The 20,043-nt window shown below is 41.9% G+C and overlaps 1 protein-coding gene and 1 long non-coding RNA gene across 3 annotated transcripts in view; one reads left to right on the top strand and one right to left on the bottom strand.

Moving 5' to 3' along the window:
- tex2 (testis expressed 2) overlaps positions 1–20,043 on the top strand; it is a 159,208-nt gene that overhangs the window by 58,148 nt on the left and 81,017 nt on the right. For both annotated transcript variants that reach the window (XM_034191025.1, XM_034191026.1), the window contains exon 2: positions 17,340–19,140. In XM_034191025.1, coding sequence (XP_034046916.1) covers positions 17,365–19,140 — 1,776 coding nt within the window. In that variant the 5' untranslated portion in view covers positions 17,340–17,364. The remainder of the gene's footprint in view (positions 1–17,339; positions 19,141–20,043) is intronic.
- Positions 494–4,826, bottom strand: LOC117528396. Its single transcript, XR_004565755.1, has 3 exons — positions 4,712–4,826; positions 2,674–2,676; positions 494–504 (listed from the first exon to the last, which is right to left on the bottom strand). It is a non-coding gene; the product is annotated as an uncharacterized LOC117528396 (long non-coding RNA).

Below are 20,043 nucleotides of genomic sequence, written 5' to 3'. Positions count from 1 at the left end.
ACAGTTCCGCTAATCCCCTAACCACTAATTAGCGAAGTTAACGTTTTTGTTAGCTGATTAGCTTTTCAGATAACTTTGAAAACCACTCATATGTTTTTATACCTAAATGATAGCAAATCAATACTCACACTCATCCAGCAGCATCTTCACATGTTGGCAAATTCAGTGCTGTGTCAGGCGAAAGTAGTCTGGCGAGTTATCCCACAATACTAAAATAGCAGAGATGTCGCTCCAATGAGAGCGACATGCTGAGCATTGTGACCGACCAACCACTGATGACAGGAAGCTCCATTTTCCCATAATGCCTTTTGGCATGTGTGTCTGTAAATGCTAAAACCTTCAAAATTAGTGCATTACTTTAAAACTAAAACATATAGCTGATATTTTCACTTTGTAAAAACGACAGAAGTGATGTTAATTTCTATAACCTGTCTGGAATTAGTGTGTTTCAAATTTTAACCATAAGTCAAAACTGCCTTGCTGTGCGTGACTCTGCTGACACGTCTGCACAACTGTTAAGGCTCGTGGATGCATGGCACAGAATGTGGGCGGGCACAAAATGCAGACTCGAGGACAGGGTGTTATAAGTAGAAAATAATCTTTATCGTTTTCACAGGCAGGAGTATGGTACACGGGAAGGCTGGCAGTGAAGCAGAGGTACAGATAAGAGCTAGGCAAAAATGTGGTCGAGAGACAGGCTGGGTTCAAAAACACGGTGAGATACTGTATCAAAGTCAGAGGCCAAAACAAGGTATGGTAAACAATGCAAGGTCGTAACACACTGAAGCAAAAACAAGACAGAAACAAGAGGCTGGAATGTGGATACATGGGTCGCAACGAACTGGCAGGGGAGTGGAGAAAGTGAAGGCCTTAAATACACAGGTGAAGTAATTAGGTTAACAAGGTGCATGTGTGGATGAAAGTTCCAGAAGGGAGGTGTGGTCGGGTGAATCCAAGAGGAAGGAAGAGATGCAAGAGAGTGAGGTAGTGATTCAGGAAGACTGTGACAAAGATAAAACAGACAAGTGCAAGAGAGTAAGTGAACGTAAGGGGAAAACACACAAAGATGAAACAAGCATGTGCAAGAGTGTAAGTGAACACACGGGTGAACAAAGAAGAAACAGACAGGTGCAAGAGTGTATGTGAAGGACATACAAATGGAGAACAAAATCAGAGACTACTAAGGTAACAAACTAAACACATGGCTGAAGTCTAAAAGATAATAACCATAACAAAGAAACCTAGAGATAAACGGCATAATAGCATAACAGAAAACAAAACCCAAGACAACTGAATAAACTGTAACACAGAAAAGGAATGAACCAAATAAAGACTACATAATAAGAAGCAAAAAATAAAACCAAAAACAAAAGCATAATATAATGGAAAAACAATAACTGGACAGAGACTACAACTGAATAAACCACGTGACTAAAGTAAGAAAACAGAACATACAAAATACACAGGAAACAAAATCAAAGACTACTGAATACTGAACAGAAAATAAATGAACTCAGAATGAAACTAATAACAGAAAATTGAGCTGTGGAAATGGGAAATAAGTGAGCTTACCCCACCCCGGAGCTGGACCCTGACAACGACCGTATGGCTATGAAAATAAATGATCTTTTTTAAAATGGTAAATGGACTGCATTAATATACTGCTTTTCCATCTGCATCATACGCTCAAAGTGCGTTACATATCAATGCCTCACATTCACCCCAATATGAGGCTGCTGCCATGCAAGGCGCCCACTACACACCGGGAGCAACTAGGGGATTAAGGACCTGAGTGATTTCCTAGTCAGGCTGAGATTTGAACCGGGGATCCTCTGGTCTCAAGCCCAACGCTTTAACCACGAGACCATCACATTTTTTTTCAAATATTATGAAAGTTGTTGTTTTACCCTTTTGTTTTTTAAATTAGGAAAACAAGAATGCACACGTGTGTGATGAGCATCCCATGCCAGCAGTTTATATCACGATATTCAGTTGGCTTTGTGTTAGTTTGATCAATTATGAATTCTGACACATCCAGTGAAGCCTGTCTGTTGTCTTCTAATACTACATTTGGAAACAAAAACAACCATCTGTGTTGCTAATGTAACCATGCTATAATATTGGCAGTTCTGATTTCAAAATTTCAAGGTCCATAAACCATATAGTACCACTAGATGTTGCACTAACACCAGAATCTCAGAACAACCAACATCTTCCCTTTGGCCACTCCCCCCAATGTCACTTGGAACCCTTTAACAATTCAAAGGGTTTTCCCATCTGTGAAAAATACAGACTTATGTTGATTGTAGATAATTGCATTCTTGGTCACAGGCCTTTTTAGCTTTTCCAGAATTCCTCAGCTCAAGGAAACCATGTTCGTCTCTTACTATCCCCCTACTATAGCTTGTTTACATATCAGCTATATGTTTTAGTTTTAAAGTAATGCACTAATTAGAAGGTTTTAGCATTTATAGGCACACATGCCAAAAGACATTATGGAAAAATGGAGCTTCCTGTCATCAGTGGTTGGTTGGTTTTTACACGTTACAGTAACTTGTGTGTTGGTTTTTACAAATAAATCTGTATTTGTAAATATGCACGAGAAGGAGAGTGCATAGACATTATAAAGAGTAGACGTCGCACTGGTTGCTGAGGTGCAAGAAATGCGGCCACCATCTTGGACCGGTCATCATAGTGATTCCATCACAAGGTACGTGAAGGTTTGATTTTATAATCTTGTTTATTTTTTTATCTCTCTAATTGTTTCTTTGTTCTTTATGTTCTCTGTTCTGTAAAGTGTGTTTTAGCACTGTGTAAAGTGCTATATAATGATGAAATTATATGATTTCCTCTGATATATTGATCATATTATCATATTGATACTCCACATATATATATATATATATATATATATATATATATATATATATATATATATAGTTATATATATATATTATATATATATATATATATATATATATATATATACACTCAACAAAATATAAACACAACACTTTTGGTTTTGCTCCCATTTTGTATGAGATGAACTCAAAGATCTAAAACATTTTCCACATACACAATATCACCATTTCCCTCAAATATTGTTCACAAACCAGTCTAAATCTGTGATAGTGAGCACTTCTCCTTTGCTGAGATAATCCATCCCACCTCACAGGTGTGCCATATCAAGATTGCTGATTAGACACCATGATTAGTGCACAGGTGTGCCTTAGACTGTCCACAATAAAAGGCCACTCTGAAAGGTGCAGTTTTGTTTTATGGGGGGGGGGGGGGGGGGGGGGGATACCAGTCAGTATCTGGTGTGAACACCATTTGCCTCATGCAGTGCAACACATCTCCTTCGCATAGAGTTGATCAGGTTGTCAGTTGTGGAATGTTGGTCCACTCCTCTTCAATGGCTGTGTGAAGTTGCTGGATATTGGCAGGAACTGGTACACACTGTCGTATACGCCGGTCCAGAGCATCCCAAACATGCTCAATGGGTGACATGTCCGGTGAGTATGCCAGCCATACAAGAACTGGGACATTTTCAGCTTCCAAGAATTGTGTACAGATCCTTGCAACATGGGGTCGTGCATTATCCTGCTGCAACATAAGGTGATGTTCTTGGATGTATGGCACAACAATGGGCCTCGGGATCTCGTCATGGTATCTCTGTGCATTCAAAATGCCATCAATAAAATGTACCTGTGTTCTTCATCCATAACAGACGCCTGCCCATACCATAACCCCACCGCCACCATGGGCCACTCGATGCACAACATTGACATCAGAAAACCGCTCACCCACACGATGCCACACACGCTGTCTGCCATCTGCCCTGGACAGTGTGAACCGGTATTCATCCATGAAGAGAACACCTCTCCAACGTGCCAAACGCCAGCGAATGTGAGCATTTGCCCACTCAAGTCGGTTACGACGACGAACTGGCGTCAGGTCGAGACCCAGATGAGGACGACGAGCATGCAGATGAGCTTCCCTGAGACGGTTTCTGACAGTTTGTGCAGAAATTCTTTGGTTATGCAAACCGATTGTTTTCAGCAGCTTTCCGAGTGTGCTGGTCTCAGACGATCTTGGAGGGTGAACATGCTGGATGTGGAGGTCCTGGGCTGGTGTGGTTACACGTGGTCTGCGGTTGTGAGGCTGGTTGGATGTACTGCCAAATTCTCTGAAACGCCTTTGGAGACGGCTTATGGTAGAGAAATGAACATTCAATACATGAGCAACAGCTCTGGTTGACATTTCTGCTGTCAGCATGCCAATTGCACGCTCCCTCAAATCTTGCGACATCTGTGGCATTGTGCTGTGTGATAAAACTGCACCTTTCAGAGTGGCCTTTTATTGTGGGCAGTCTAAGGCACACCTGTGCACTAATCATGGTGTCTAATCAGCATCTTGATATGGCACACCTGTGAGGTGGGATGGATTATCTCAGCAAAGGAGAAGTGCTCACTATCACAGATTTAGACTGGTTTGTGACAATATTTGAGGGAAATGGTGATATTGTGTATGTGGAAAAGTTTTAGATCTTTGAGTTCATCTTCATACAAAATGGGAGCAAAACCAAAAGTGTTGCGTTTATATTTTTGTTGAGTGTATATATATATATATATATATATATATATATATATATATATATACACACATACATCAGTTTAGTATTCAGAGAATTAGGATGGATTAAATGTACTGCGCCTGCCAAACAGCACTGAGTGGAGCGGGTCGGATGACCGGTCTAAGATGGCGGCCCCACGGCTCGTCAGCGCCAATAGGCAGTAGCGGTCGACGTGTTGACTATTCTTTATAATGTCTATGGTTCTCTATCCCCCTTCCGACCTTTACGGCAAGTTGGGGAAATAAAATATTTGTATTGGCATCATTATGAATATATTTTTTAAAACACTTGTGTTGGGAAGGTGTCGTAGCACGGACCCACAACAGGGGGCGCAAATGAACGGACAATGAATAAGCCAAAAAGGTAACAATTTAATGTTGTGATAATACACAACGAAACGTACTGTAATCTGCACAGTCAATTTAACACCAGGTGACGTGTGGGCAGGCTCAAAGATAGAAGACCCCCGACGAGAGAGAAGCTGCGTCCCACACAGCTTCCACCACCAACGGTCTGAAGAACACCGGAGCCGCCAAGTCCCAAGTCCCCAGGTGGCCTCTGTCTTCGGCTGTCGACCCTGGTACTGCTGGCAGAAAGCAGAAATATGATGAGTGAGTGTGAGTCTGCACACTCAGTAAATCCACAGTTAGAGAGGGAGGAAGCACCTCTACCTCCAATCACACACTCGTGCAGCTCCTGTTTGAACACTTATCTGGGTGGGAGGTGTTGCGAAGCCGTCGCTGAACACCTCAAACGCCACCTCCACAGACGAGTCTCACCGACAGGAAAACGGCTGCAAAGAAGAGTTTAGACAGATACACAGTCTTAAGTTCACAGAGAAATTACCTTGGTAATGGTAGTCGATTTCTCGGCGGGGAGGTGGAGTTGCAGTCCGGCTTTTATGGTGGTGCTGATGAACGAGTGACAGCTGGTGCAGAGGATGAGTGACAGCTGTCACTTCTTCTGGGTCTGGCGCCCTCTCGTGCTTGGAGCCCGCACTCCAAGCAGGGTGCCCTCTGGTGGTGGTGGGGCCAGCAGTACCTCCTCTTCAGCGGCCCACACAACAACTTGTTGAATTAGTTGGTCTCAGCCTGTAATATAATCAGAGGCAGGTTTGGGTCAAGAAGACGATGGATCCAGAAATATTTTGTAAATTGTATGCATTACACCTTGACTGAAGTTCTTTTCAAGTTGCTTATGTTTCAACACAATTATTGTGATTATTGTGCAACTTGAACAACCCGTTTTATCATGTTCATTGAAGCTCTCAATGCATTTTCCAAATAATTCTGTTTGTATTTTGTGCACACTTGTGTCTAATTGGTTTGTAAAACTCGCGGGAGGGGTTTTCTATTGTGCCAAAGATTTCTTTGTGCAGTTTATGCTGTGTTGTTTTTTAATGTAACACTCACTGAGTGGTAAAATGTGAGAGCATGAAACCAGTTGTTCTGTCTGTATTTTGGACGTACTTCAGTCATGAGCCTCCTCGTCACCTCCTTTCTCCTCTGCTGGTGCTTCTGTCCTTGTACCCTGCTGTTCTAACCTCCCTCCCTTCTTCCTCGCTCCTCGTCTCAGACAGTGCTGGCGATGGCTAATTAGAGTGGCTCCGTTAGCTTTGATTAAGTGGCTGTTTTTTGTCACTGTGCCAAACCAGTTTCCTCATCTCAAAGTCACTGGATGTAAGTGAAATCAGCTTTTAAAATTGCCACAGGATCTTACAAGGCGGACATGCTGGCAAACATCAGTCATGTTGGACAACTTTCCCCTTTTGTTTGTTTTTGTGGTGTTTGTGTGTGTGTGGTGTGTTGGTGTGTGTGTGTGTGTGTGTGTGTGGTGTGTGTGTGTGGTGTGTGTGTGTGTGTGTGTGTGTGTGTGTGTGTGTGTTGTGTGTGTGTTTAAAATCATTTAGTCATTAAAGGATTTTCTTCAACACTTTAATTAGAATAAAGGTTTTAGAATAAGGGTTATAACATGAGAATAACAGTTTAACACTCTTGCATGACCAAAATGATCAAAATTCACTTTTTCTGGGATGCAGTTTAGCCACGTGGGTTAATATACAAATAATGAATGTTTATGAGTTCAATGGTATGAATATTTCATGAGGTGAAAGCTGGAACATACCATTCAACGAGGCTCGTTGAATGGTATGTTCCAGCTTTCACCTCATGAAATATTCGTACCATTGAAAGAATATAAAAACATTCATTATTTGTTTAATATATCGGCTAAAATAGATCCTTGTCATTTGATATTTTATTAATTTATAAACAACAGAAAAGGGACTTACATCTTGGTGTTCCACTGCTGCTAAAGTCCAATACGAACTTTAAATGGGAGTCCAAATTGTGACGTATAGCTCTTCATGCCTCCAGACGGCTTACAGCGGAGTGGATTTTGTGTGTGTGTGTGTATATGTGTTAGAAGAAATCGTCGTTCGTCAGGAACACAAACTCCGCCGTTTGTTTTAAAACTAAATGGTGTCCCACTTGTGTGAGCACGCTTGCACCGCGTGAAAAAAATCACGTCAGAAATTAGTCAAGCTTTTCATTAGCAGCAGTGTATTTGTTTTGTGTGTGTGCGTGTGTGTGCGCAGAGTGCAGTGGTACCAAACATATGGAACCAGATTTGCACAGTAAATGCAATGCAACACAAATGAGATGAATAATCCATGTCACGTGACATACAAAGCACCAATCAAATGACAAGGATCCACTCAGCCGTTATACAAAAATACACTTATATACACAGGGACAATACACAATATACTCCGGGAGACTCAAATTCAAGTCCAAATACACGCTTCACTCAACAAGATATTATAGGAAGACCATATGGCTGTTTCACCAATTGTGAACAGTAGATTAAGCTGGAATTTTCCAATTATTAATGTGTGTCGGTAGCATCAATTTGAGTCTGGTCTGCTTGTGTTTCTTCCTCAAGTCATCAGATGGAGGGTTTCCTTTCCACTGTTGCCTGTGTGCTTGCTCTAGGGGTTGGTAAGATTACACCTTACTTGTGTGAAGCACAAGTAAGGTCACATGAGGCCACACTTGAGGCAGCTTTGTTGTGATTTGGCATTCTAAATAAAATAAATTATCATGAAAGTAGATATGTTGCTATGGAGATGCATTCTATGCAGTTAGCTTGCTCCAGGCCATTCTAACAGCTTAGCACCTTGGCTTGGCCAACATGAGACATATATAGCCATGACAAACTGACAAGGCTATGCTAAGTTTATCTTTTCTTGTTATTCTGGATTTCTGAGTTCTGTCTCTGTGATACAAATGTGGCAAAGAAAAGAAACAAAAGTACAGACAGTTACCCAGTTCCAGATCACCTTTTTTAAAGTCCCGCTATACGGAGCCATAACACAACTGAATATCCTTTATTGGGTATTGTTGTATTGGGTATTTGGATGTTATCTAGCTGAAAAAGTCAGGATGGTGTAGCCCTTCTGCTTAAAGTGTGAAGCCACATTATGTGTGGTGCAAATATTTGCCAGAAATGGATCACTTTGCCCGGTTCTGGATCACGACACTCTGTGTCACTTTGGGGGCATTCCTGGCATCTGGCTGGAGCCCTTCTAATGCAAAATGATACACACTGTGCCCGAGAATGTGTTTTGAACATAAAATGATATTACTTGGTTTCGAAGGCACTGCTATACGTTTTTACGAGCAAAAAGGAAGTGTGGAGGTGAGATTTCTCCCGAATTAAAAAGTAAAAGCCCCCACATTCATGTCCATTCGTGATGTTGAGATGACCCCCAAAGTCCACATGGCTCACAACTACAGACACGAGGCTGCTGCTTCAGTGATCCACAACTGGCAAATTTTCACGTCAGAGATAAATGCGTGCAGCAATTAAACAGCAGTAACACACTGACATTTTCTACCCAAGTAAGTAAGTATTTTCCCACTCTAGAACATAAAACACCGAATGGCTAACTCACAGTGCTTAATTTGTAAAGTGGGAGGTCCCGGAGCACAAAGGATAGGTGGTTCCGGTGCAGGAAAAAAAAAGAAGGGGGGGGGCTTGCGAACAACGCTGTGCGCCACACCGAAAATAAACTAGGCATGTATTGTAGGCCTAATAACACTAGTCACACCAAATCCGGATAGAGTACAAATTCCTGTTTAATGATGTACAGTGGTCCCTTAAACGAAATCCTCGAAGTAGTCAGTGCTATTTTTTACAATTACTATAGATGTTTTAAGGCTGTAAAACCCCTCACTACACACTTTTCTCAAACAGGCATTAACATTTTCTCACTTTTCTCTCTTGTGTAAACACTCTCTTTTTTCTTCTGTGTGAGAAGATTATAAACAGACACACGCAGAACACAATGCACGGCTCTCCCTTCGCTCACTGCCTCCGGGGGTAGGGATACGGGACCCGCAAAGAATCCAAGTCCTCTCTCGGTGGCCAAGGAGCTCTGCGGCTACGGTCAAAATCCGGATCAAAACAGCGAGCATAGCCTCTGGACCTGTTGCCAGATTTGGCGCAATTCCGCACAGCAGACAGGAGGGCAGTGTGAGTGTCAGTGAGAGCAATCGCAGTGATTTTTTTTATATTTTGTTAGTCAAGAGAGGTGGCGGATCACCGGATCCAGTATAAATAGTTGGCGAAGCCAACATCAGGGATTCCGGAGCGCGCGTCCGAGGTTCCGGAGTGCGCTCCGGCTTGCTCCCCCTCAAATTAAGCCCTGCTAACTCACCTTTGTCTTAGAGATCGTTACTTTCAAACTTGCAGGAATGAGTCAGTGAGAAAAAGCGCGCACACCGCAGACACCAGATGTTTTGATTCCTCTGCTGATCACAAGGATGGCTGGATCCGGTCGAGCTTGTGGTCATTTGTAGACAAAACATCAGTCTTTCCATTGGTACCAAGTATTAGCTTATTCGTGCTGATTACGAGAAACGGTGGTGCAAATACTACAGCAGTGATCTGGAACCGGCAATGATCCGGAACTGGGCAAGTGACTGTACTGAATGAAGGAGGAAAAAATCTCAGATATGTTAAACTTGGCAGGCTCAAAAAATCTGTATGAAAGAAAAATGTTAAAAGGGAACTTGAAGGTAAGAGCAGACAATCATTGAAAACCAACAAAACGAGTGAAGGTGTGAAGGTGCATACATGCAGAGTGTGATGGGGCTGATGCAGCACAAGTGTGTGTGACTGCAGTTTCTCGAATCAAATCAGTGTGAAAGAGGAAGTGCTTGAATGTGAGATAGACAACTTGTTTGATGTCTGTGCTTTGAGTGTATTTACACAAATTGACAAATTCAGAATAAAACCAAAGCTTAACCCAGCAAAGCTTTGGTTTGACATTAAAGTGGCAATTTCTCTCATTTCTACTTTTGCGTGCTGTAGCTCTTCTAAAACCTGTGTAAGCTAAAACATTTTCCCCTAACGCTGTTGGCCTCTAGTTTTTGATCTGTCCTTCAACCTGGGTTTTTTTTTTTTTTTACATTTTTATGTGTGTACTACAACCCCTGGCAAAAACTATGGAATCACTGGCCTCGGAGGATGTTCATTCAGTTGTTTAATTTTGTAGAAAAAAAGCAGATCACAGACATGACACAAAACTAAAGTCATTTCAAATGGCAACATTCTGGCTTTAAGAAACACTATAAGAAATCAGGAAAAAAAATTGTGGCAGTCAGTAACGGTTACTTTTTTAGACCAAGCAGAGGGAAAAAAATATGGAATCACTCAATTCTGAGGAAAAAATTATGGAATCAAGAAAAACAAAAGAACGCTCCAACACATCACTAGTATTTTGTTGCACCACCTCTGGCTTTTACAACAGCTTGCAATCTCTGAGGCATGGACTTAATGAGTGACAAACAGTACTCTTCATCAATCTGGCTCCAACCTTCTCTCATTGCTGTTGCCAGATCAGCTTTGCAGGTTGGAGCCTTGTCATGGACCATTTTCTTCAACTTCCACCAAAGATTTTCAATTGGATCCGGACTATTTGCAGGCCATGACATTGACCCTGTGTGTCTTTTTGCAAGGAATGTTTTCACAGTTTTTGCTCTATGGCAAGATGCATTATCATCTTGAAAAATGATTTCATCATCCCCATGTTGGGAAAGTGTAGTGACACGGACCCACAACAGGGGGCGTAAATGAACGGACAATGGAAGGAGTTAAATTAGAACACTTTACTGTTGTGAATGTCACAACCAAACACAGCAGATTACAGAATGTACACAAGTCAATTAATAAAGGTGTCGTGTGGGCAGGCTCGACGATAGGAGACGCCCGTCTGGAGACGAACCGGAACCACACGATTTCCACTGCCACCGAACCCGAGGGATACTGGAGCCGCCAAGTCCCGAAGTCCCCAGGTGGCCACCGTCACGGCATGTCGGATCTGGTACTGCTGGCAGAAAGCAAAGACAGTCAAGGGTGGGTGTGTGAACACCCAGTAACAATCCTGGTGGGAATTCCACCTCCACCCTCTCACTCTATAACTTGCAGAGTACTGTAGTGATTCCTCAGGGAAAAAGAGTGCCTTCTAGCGCTCTCTCAGCTTCCACCGACAGAGGTACCGGTACTCCTGCAAACACTCACAATATACAAATAATATTATAACACAAAACGGCTGAGGATATTACCTCTTGTAGAAGATGATATCTCGGCAATGTGGTGGAGGTGTCTTCCTGCTTTTATTCCAGATGTGAGTAGATGATTAGTGACAGCTGTCATGGATGATGAGTGACAGCTGTCACCACGGCTTGTTCCTGGAGGCGGCAGCGCCCTCTCGTGCCTGAAGCCCGCACCTCAGGCAGGGCGCCCTCTGGTGGTGGGCCAGCAGTACCTCCTCTTCTGGCGGCCCACACAACACCCCAAACATCCTTTCAATTGATGGGATAAGAAAAGGGTCCAAAATATCAACGTAAACTTGTACATTTATTGATGATGTAATGACAGCCATCTCCCCAGTGCCTTTAACTGACATGCAGCCCCATATCATCAATGACTGTGGAAATTTACATGTTCTCTTCAGGCAGTCATCTTTATAAATCTCATTGGAACGGCACCAAACAAAAGTTCCAGCATCATCACCTTGCCCAATGCAGATTTGAGATTCATCACTGAATATAACTTTCATCCAGTCATCCACAGTCCACGATTGCTTTTCCTTAGCCCATTGTAACCTTGTTTTTTTCTGTTTAGGTGTTAATGATGGCTTTCATTTAGCTTTTCTGTATGTAAATCCCATTTCCTTTAGGCGGTTTCTTACAGTTCGGTCACAGACGTTGACTCCAGTTTCCTCCCATTCGTTCCTCATTTGTTTTGTTGTGCATTTTCGATTTTTGAACCATATTGCTTTAAGTTTTCTGTCTTGACGCTTTGATGTCTTCCTTGGTCTGCCAGTATGTTTGCCTTTAACAACCTTCCCATGTTATTTGTATTTGGTCCAGAGTTTAGACACAGCTGACTGTGAACAACCAACATCTTTTTCAACATTGTGTGATGATTTACCCTCTTTTAAGAGTTTGATCATCCTCTCCTTTGTTTCAATTGACATCTCTCGTGTTGGAGCCATGATTCATGTCAGTCCACTTTGGTGCAACAGCTCTCCAAGGTGTGATCACTCCTTTTTAGATGCAGACTAACGAGCAGATCTGATTTGATGCAGGTGTTAGTTTTGGTGATGAAAATTTACAGGGTGATTCCATCATTTATTCCTCAGAATTGAGTGAGTCCATATTTTTTTCCCTCTGGAAAAAAATCCCAGGAAGTTGACATTTCAAATGACTTTAGTTTTGTGTCATGTCTGTGATCTGCTTTTTTCTACAAAATTAAACAACTGAATGAACATCCTCAGAGGCCGGTGATTCCATAATTATTGCCAGGGGTTGTATATGTACTCTTTCCTTCCTAAAGTTCTCTCTAAAAAACGGTTTGCACATCATCTGCGACTCCCTGTGGCTCGTCATCATTCTCTCTTCCTGGTTCCATCTTTCTTTTATTGTGTCTTCTCAGTCTGCTGCACCCAGAGCTTAACTGCCGCTGACATATACTCAGAGTGGCGCACACAAAAGCCAATGTAGCATACCCGAGTGAGAGGCAAACGCTTTATTTCATCCCAGAAAATACAATTTCTGGGGACACCGTGCCAAGCAGAGAGCCTCAAGGGATGCTGCTTTCTCAGAAATGCAGAAAATCACACTCGTTAACTGTGGTGTTTTGCTCGTTTGTCCATTACATGCTGTTAAGCCACCTGAAAGCCATAAAGGTGTTTGTTGTCACATTCAGACTGATGGAGGCTATACAATGTGGAGGAGTAACTCAATAAGAAAGCACTGTCTTGTTTAGTGAAATCACTGAGTGATGAATGACCGCTGGCTGCACAGTGTCGAGATGATACAGTCGATGCCTTATTCACGGGATCACTGGAGTCAAACACCTACAGTAGTGTTCAGAATAATAGTAGTGTTATGTGACTAAAAAGATTAATCCAGGTTTTGCGTATATTTCTTATTGTTACATGGGAAACAAGGTACCAGTAGATTCAGTAGATTCTCACAAATCCAACAAGACCAAGCATTCATGATATGCACACTCTTAAGGCTATGAAATTGGGCTATTAGTAAAAAAAAAGTAGAAAAGGGGGTGTTCACAATAATAGTAGCATCTGCTGTTGACGCTACAAACTCAAAACTGTTATGTTCAAACTGCTTTTTTAGCAATCCCGTGAATCACTAAACTAGTATTTAGTTGTATGACCACAGTTGGCGAGGCATGGAGTCAACCAACTTGTGGCACCTTTCAGCTGTTATTCCACTCCAAGATTCTTTAACAACATTCCACAATTCATTCACATTTCTTGGTTTTGCTTCAGAAACAGCTTTTTCAATGTCACCCCACAAGTTCTCAATTGGATTTAGGTCGGGGGATTGGACAGGCCACTCCAAAACATTAATTTTGTTGGTTTGGAACCAATATTTTACTCGTTTACTAGTGTGCTTGGGGTCATTGTCTTGTTGAAACACCCAATTCAAGGGCATGTCCTCTTCAGCATAAGGCAACATGACCTCTTCAAGTATTTTGACATATCCAAACTGATCCATGATACCTGGTATGCAATATATAGGCCCAACACCATAGTAGGAGAAACATGCCCATATCATGATGCTTGCACCACCATGCTTCACTGTCTTCACTATGAACTGTGGCTTGAATTTAGAGTTTGGGGGTCGTCTCACAAACTGTCTGCGGCCCTTGGACCCAAAAAGAACAATTTTACTCTCATCAGTCCACAAAATATTCTTGCATTTCTCTTTAGGCCAGTTGATGTGTTCTTTGGCAAATTGTAACCTCTTCTGCACGTCTTTTATTTAACAGAGGGACTTTGCGGGGGATTCTTGCAAATAAATTAGCTTCACACATGCGTCTTCTAACTGTCACAGCACTTGCAGGTAACTCCAGACTGTCTTTGATCATCCTGGAGCTGATCAATGGGTGAGCTATTGCCATTCTGGTTATTCTTCTATCCATTTTGATGGTTGTTTTCCATTTTCTTCCATGCGTCTCTGTTTTTTTTTTTCCATTTTAAAGCATTGGAGATCATTGTAGATGAACAGCCTATAATTTTTTGCAACTTTTTAATCAAACTACGCTGTTCTTCTGAACAATGTCTTGAATGTCCCATTTTCCTCAGGCTTTCAAAGAGAAAAGCATGTTCAACAGGTGCTGACTTCATCCTTAAATAGGGGACACCTGATTCACACCTGTTTGTTCCACAAAATTGACGAACTCACTGACTGAATGCCACACTACTATTATTGTGAACACCCCCTTTTCTACTTTTTTTACTAATAGCCCAATTTCATAGCCTTAAGAGTGTGCATATCATGAATGCTTCGTCTTGTTGGATTTGTGAGAATCTACTGAATGTACTGGTACCTTGTTTCCCATATAACAATAAGAAATATACTCAAAACCTGGATTAATCTTTTAGTCACATAGCACTACCATTATTCTGAACACTACTGTACTTTGATGTGTGATTATGGCTGGCATAGGGCATAGTTACACAGCGACATGGTTTTGGTCATTTTAGTTTTGTACCACAACACAGTAGCATTGAACAAAAATAATTTTGATTAAACTTTTATTTAACCAGGTTCTTTAGACAATAATGTGTATCTATATTTATTTGCTTTTTGTTTGTTTTTTTGGGGGGAGTGGGGAGTAGCTACACTATTGACAAAAATGGTAAGTTATAAACAATATGTGAAGACATAGCGCAAGGAACGAGATTAATCCAAATGAAAATACAGTGGTAATGGTAAAGCATAACTTGAAAAAAATTGGTACACAAAACTAAACATTCGCAAGCACATTTGTATCAAACATGTAACTTTTAATATTGACATTTGCCTATATCCCAAAAATAGATTGTGGTAAGATACTGCTGTGACTTAAGTGCAGCATCTTATTACAATATCATCAGCATAGAAAAGAACACTGGCCTTTACCTATACACATACCTATAAATAAATGTTTTGTGACGTAAGCACAGCAATGAATTGGTCATCCACAAACAACAAGAAATACTGTGAAACATTCACATTTACCTATATCATGAAATAAAATCTGCAGCTTTATAGCATTATATGACTGTATCATCAACATAGAAAAGAACAGTGACATATAATGACTAGAAGGGCATCCCTCTACCACAGATTAACAATCCTGAAATTTTGCATTGGAATTTTAATGACATTATTTTATTGGGAACTTTATCATGCATGTTGAACTGTTTTATCGCAATACAGCAACTTTCTTATTATCAGTTTATTATATCAAATTTTTCCTCATCTTTCATCACAGGATACATGTAATTGATACGTTTCATCGACATCAGCATTAATTTGGAGAAAGTGACAAAAGTCTCAAAAAAGTTGGAAAATTTTAGATCCAAATGTGGAACCTGAACATTACCCAGATATAATGGGTAAAATATCGCACACATCTTTTAAAGTAATGCACTAATTCTGAAGGTTTGAGCACTAACTTCTCTCCCCTCAGCCCCAACCAGTCCCAGCAGAAGATTGCCCCTCCCTGAGCCTGGTTCTGCTGGAGGTTTCTTCCTGTTAAAAGGGAGTTTTTCCTTCCCACTGTCGCCAAGTGCTTGCTCACAGGGGGTCCTTTTGACCGTTGGGGTTTTTCTGTAATTATTGTATGGCTTTTGCCTTACAATATAAAGCGCCTTGGGGCAACTGTTTGTTGTGATTTGGCGCTATATAAATAAAATTGATTTGATTTGACTAACCGACACACGCACCAAAAGGCATTATGGGAAATGAGTCTCCTCTTATCCCCCCCGTCAAAATGCATAGAATACTGCCATCTACTGAATGGGAGTGTGAGTGACCAACGTGTGATCGGTAATCTACAAATGTTGAATCACACTTCACAAACAGAAATTTCATTTTTGTTGTAAATGCATTTTTTTACAAATAAAAAATGACATTTACAAATACACATTTACTTGTAAAAACCAACGCACGAGTTACAAAACAAATGTTTGTGGATCGCAAAACACGTGTGGAAATCAAGGAGTATTTGTAGATCACCCTTTGTGCATTTGCAGGTATTAATTAGACAAATTTAACTCCATAAATAAGTGTGTTTTCAATTTTTAAAAAAGCAAATATTTGCATGTACATGCTGTCTTTAAAGCAGACACAGTGTTGATTGCTGCTGCCATGCATTAAGGGAGTTCGGGTTTGTTTGTTACCTCCGCCAAGGAGGTTATGTTTTTGGTCGTGTTTGTTTGTCTGATTGTCAGCAGTATAACTCAAAACGTTTTGAATGGATTTTGATGAAATTTTGTGGAGTGGTTGGAAATGACAAGAGGAACAAGTGATTAAATTTTAGTGGTGATCCGGATCACGATCCGGATCCCGATGCTAACGTGTTAGCATGTATGTGGCATTTTCAATGTTAAACGTTAGCATTAAGCAGTTGCAGCTGTCATCACGTTCGGGTGAATTTGTTTTCAAATTGTAATATTTCTTGAATTTATTTTTGTTTATATATTAATAATCTAATTATTATTATATACAATTTTAGAGAAAGAGACAAAAAGAAATAGATCACTGTGCCAAGGAGGGAATCTCTTTAGGGTCAGTGACCCTATGGCCTTGTTTAGAGAAGTGTTTCATAAATGTTAAAAAATTTATATATTTGCAGTTTAGTTGAATAATAAATTGAATTTTGTCTCTTATTTGTTTTTGTCTATAAGCACATGCAATATCAATATCAGTGCTCAGATGACAGTAGCTTCTGGGAAAGGTGCAAGTTGCAATAAACTGTGATGCCAAGCGCTAAGGAAGCTAATTGGTCCACTGATGGTGTTCAGAGTTAGCTGAAAAGCAAATCCGCTAACGAAAAAGTTAGCTTCACTAATCAGCGGTTAGCAGATAAGCGGAACTGTGCCCACCACTGACTCTCTGTTACTGTCCACTTTACAATAATAATATATTGATTTGTTTCAGTGACACTTTATGCTGTTTTTGCTCACTTGCGACAAACACTGCCATTGGAACTACACAAAGTCGTTAACATTCGCATCCACTACTTTGTAACTGCTTTGTGTACTTTCTGAAGGCCTGTCATCTGTGATGGCTGCTGTTAATAGTGTACTATTAATTTTGGATTCTCTCTTTTCCAGGCTGTAAGTCCTGTGCACGGTGGTGATGAGCAGTCAGGGCAGTAGCAGCCGGGGCAGCGGCTGGCACGCAAACACTCCTCCACCATGTCACACTCCTGGACCAAAGCTCCAGGTGCAGCGCTCTCTTTCTCGTGACACCATTACCATCCACTTCTCTGCTTTAGGGAAGGAAGAAGATGATGAGGAAGATGAGCTCTTTGGGGGACCTGCTGGAACTAAAGCTGGGCTTGATGGATCAGGTGGTCTTCAATGTCCAGAAGCATTAGGGGCTGATAGTCAGGCTGTCATCACTGGCCTGGAGGCAAAAGAGGAGCTGTTATTTGAATCTGCTGGTGCAGAGTCCTCCTCAGGAGCTGCCATGCTGCCTGTGTCACCCACCATCCTGCATGTGCTGCCCTCAGAAGCTCAAACACACCATCACACAATGTCTGCAGCTATGACTATTATCCCGTGTGCTACATACTCCCACCTGAGCTCCACTCCTCCTGCCAGTTCATCCTGGCCCTCTGATCGGACCTCAGCCAGCCCCCAATTCACAAGCTCAAGTTCCTCCTCCCCTTGTAAGTCTTCAGCTCTTTCATCCTCAAAGCCTTTCCTCAGCCTGGTCAGGTCTTTGTCCAATGATGTTGACTCTCGGGAAACTACAACTACATCCACTGGTGTTGCACCACCACATGCACGCCATCGCCACTTAATGAAATCTTTTGTTAAATCTTTGTCCACGGACACTTCAAAAACTGAACCCCAAGAAGGGACTCAGCATCACTACCTTCATCATCATCCTCCTCCTCCTCAGCAGCAGCAGATGCAGCCATCCCAACGGCCTCTGGTTGAGTCACGTCGCAACATGCAGCTCTTCAAGCAGTTCTCACAGCCTCGCTTATCAACCAGCACCATCACTGTCAGTCAAGCAGGTGGTGACTCCAAAACGGCCCCCTCCTCCCCAGTCATGTCCCCAGATGGGAGGTCTTTCTTCAAGGTTCAAGAGGTGGAAGCAAAGATAGAAGACACCAAGCGACGGCTGTCCGAGGTGATATCAGACCCCCTGCAGCTTTTCAGTAAGATCATGGGGGATGAATCTGGAACAGCGGCTGTGGGAACTGCCACGCTTCGTGCCAAATCCCTGTCATCCAGTGCATCGGAGCTCAGTGCGATGACAGTTATGAATGGACATGCTGAAGGCAGTAACAACTACAGCATCAGGGAGGAGGAGAGCCAAGAAGGAGAAGAGGAGGAAGCAACCCCCACTGGCAAAGGCCCTGACTCTGTGTTTTTCTCATTCCCACCACTGGGAACACCTCTAGCCCAAACCCAGGCCCCCTCATCCACTCTGTCCAAATCTCCATCTCTAACCCTGGGCCGCTGCTCCATGTCGGCTTTGGTAGCTCGACAGGAAGATGAGGACTTCTGCGAGCTGTACAGCGAAGATTTTGAGTTATGTACTGACACAGAAACCCCAGACGGGGATGGTCCTGGGTCCCTGCAGCCCCATACTGATAGTACTGGTATGTGCAGTGAACATAATACAGAAGAAGAAGAAAAAACTGAGGAAGAGTTGGAGACTGTGCCTGTAGCTGGGCTCATTTTCCTCACACAGTTGGTGTACTGGTATCTAGTCCTTCCTATGCCGCCGTATGTATGTGCGGTGGTGCATGGGATGGTAGGAGGTTTCATGTTGGCTGTCCTGGTCCTTTGGCTGTCCTCCTCTACGGGCTCCTCCTCGGGATTGAGCAGAGGGAAGCGAAACGTTCAGCACTGGAATCTTTCTCAGTTGGATATTAAAGAACCAGATATATACAAGGTGAGACACATTATAAAACTGGGCTCGTCACAATTCATGATTGAAGACTATAAAACCACAGTAACTTGCTCACTATATCACGGTTTTGGGTTCGATGTTGATTATTGTCAAATATTATGGTTTTGATCTGTTAAAACGCTATAAACCTGATGTAAGCATTTGGAGAATCCATACCTCTCTAAATCTGAGCAGCCTCTAATTTATTGTAAAACTCGTCTAAACCGTCATCGTATAAACTGGATACTTGCACTCACCGGACAAAAGCAGAAGTCCCAGTGCTTTTGTATGGATTTCCATGTATATACCAGATTTTGTATAACATATTTTTGCTCACATCGGACAAAACCTGAATGATGTATTTCCATTAAAAACCCCTCACATGTACTGGACAGAGCATGTCTGGGTGTGTCCAGACGCAACAGAGGTACGAAATGAAGTTCAGCATTGACACTAGCTGATTTGAGGAAAGTGAGTACTCTATTTCCTTGATTAAAAGCCCAGGCGTTTATTTTTTCAAACTGTGCTCAGACCCAGTGACTAAACAGAGAAGCATTATATAGCGATACTTCTTGTTTACAAACATTGACACCACAAATTGATACCACGAAAGAGAGAAAGTATGGCGTCTTCGAGTTCAGGAAGTGATTCCACGGCCTCCGAATACATTCAAAACCTTACACTAACCTACAACAAAGGTCTTTGTATGCTTCCAGATCCGTCAATAAACCCACCTGACCATATTCATGACATCACGGGACGTAGCATTCTGCATATTATAGATAGAACAATCAGGCCCAGCAGAGAGATATGAAGTCAAGTCTACCTTATGAATTGCAATACAAATTTTAGCTTCATATGAAATCCACTTTTTGCTATAGATAGGCATACATGAAACGTGTTGAA

This window comes from Thalassophryne amazonica, chromosome 16, assembly GCF_902500255.1.
Source record: "Thalassophryne amazonica chromosome 16, fThaAma1.1, whole genome shotgun sequence".
Taxonomy (NCBI): domain Eukaryota; kingdom Metazoa; phylum Chordata; class Actinopteri; order Batrachoidiformes; family Batrachoididae; genus Thalassophryne; species Thalassophryne amazonica.
The sequence above is the reverse complement of the archived record's forward strand: the minus strand, read 5'-3'. Positions and strand labels throughout refer to the sequence as shown.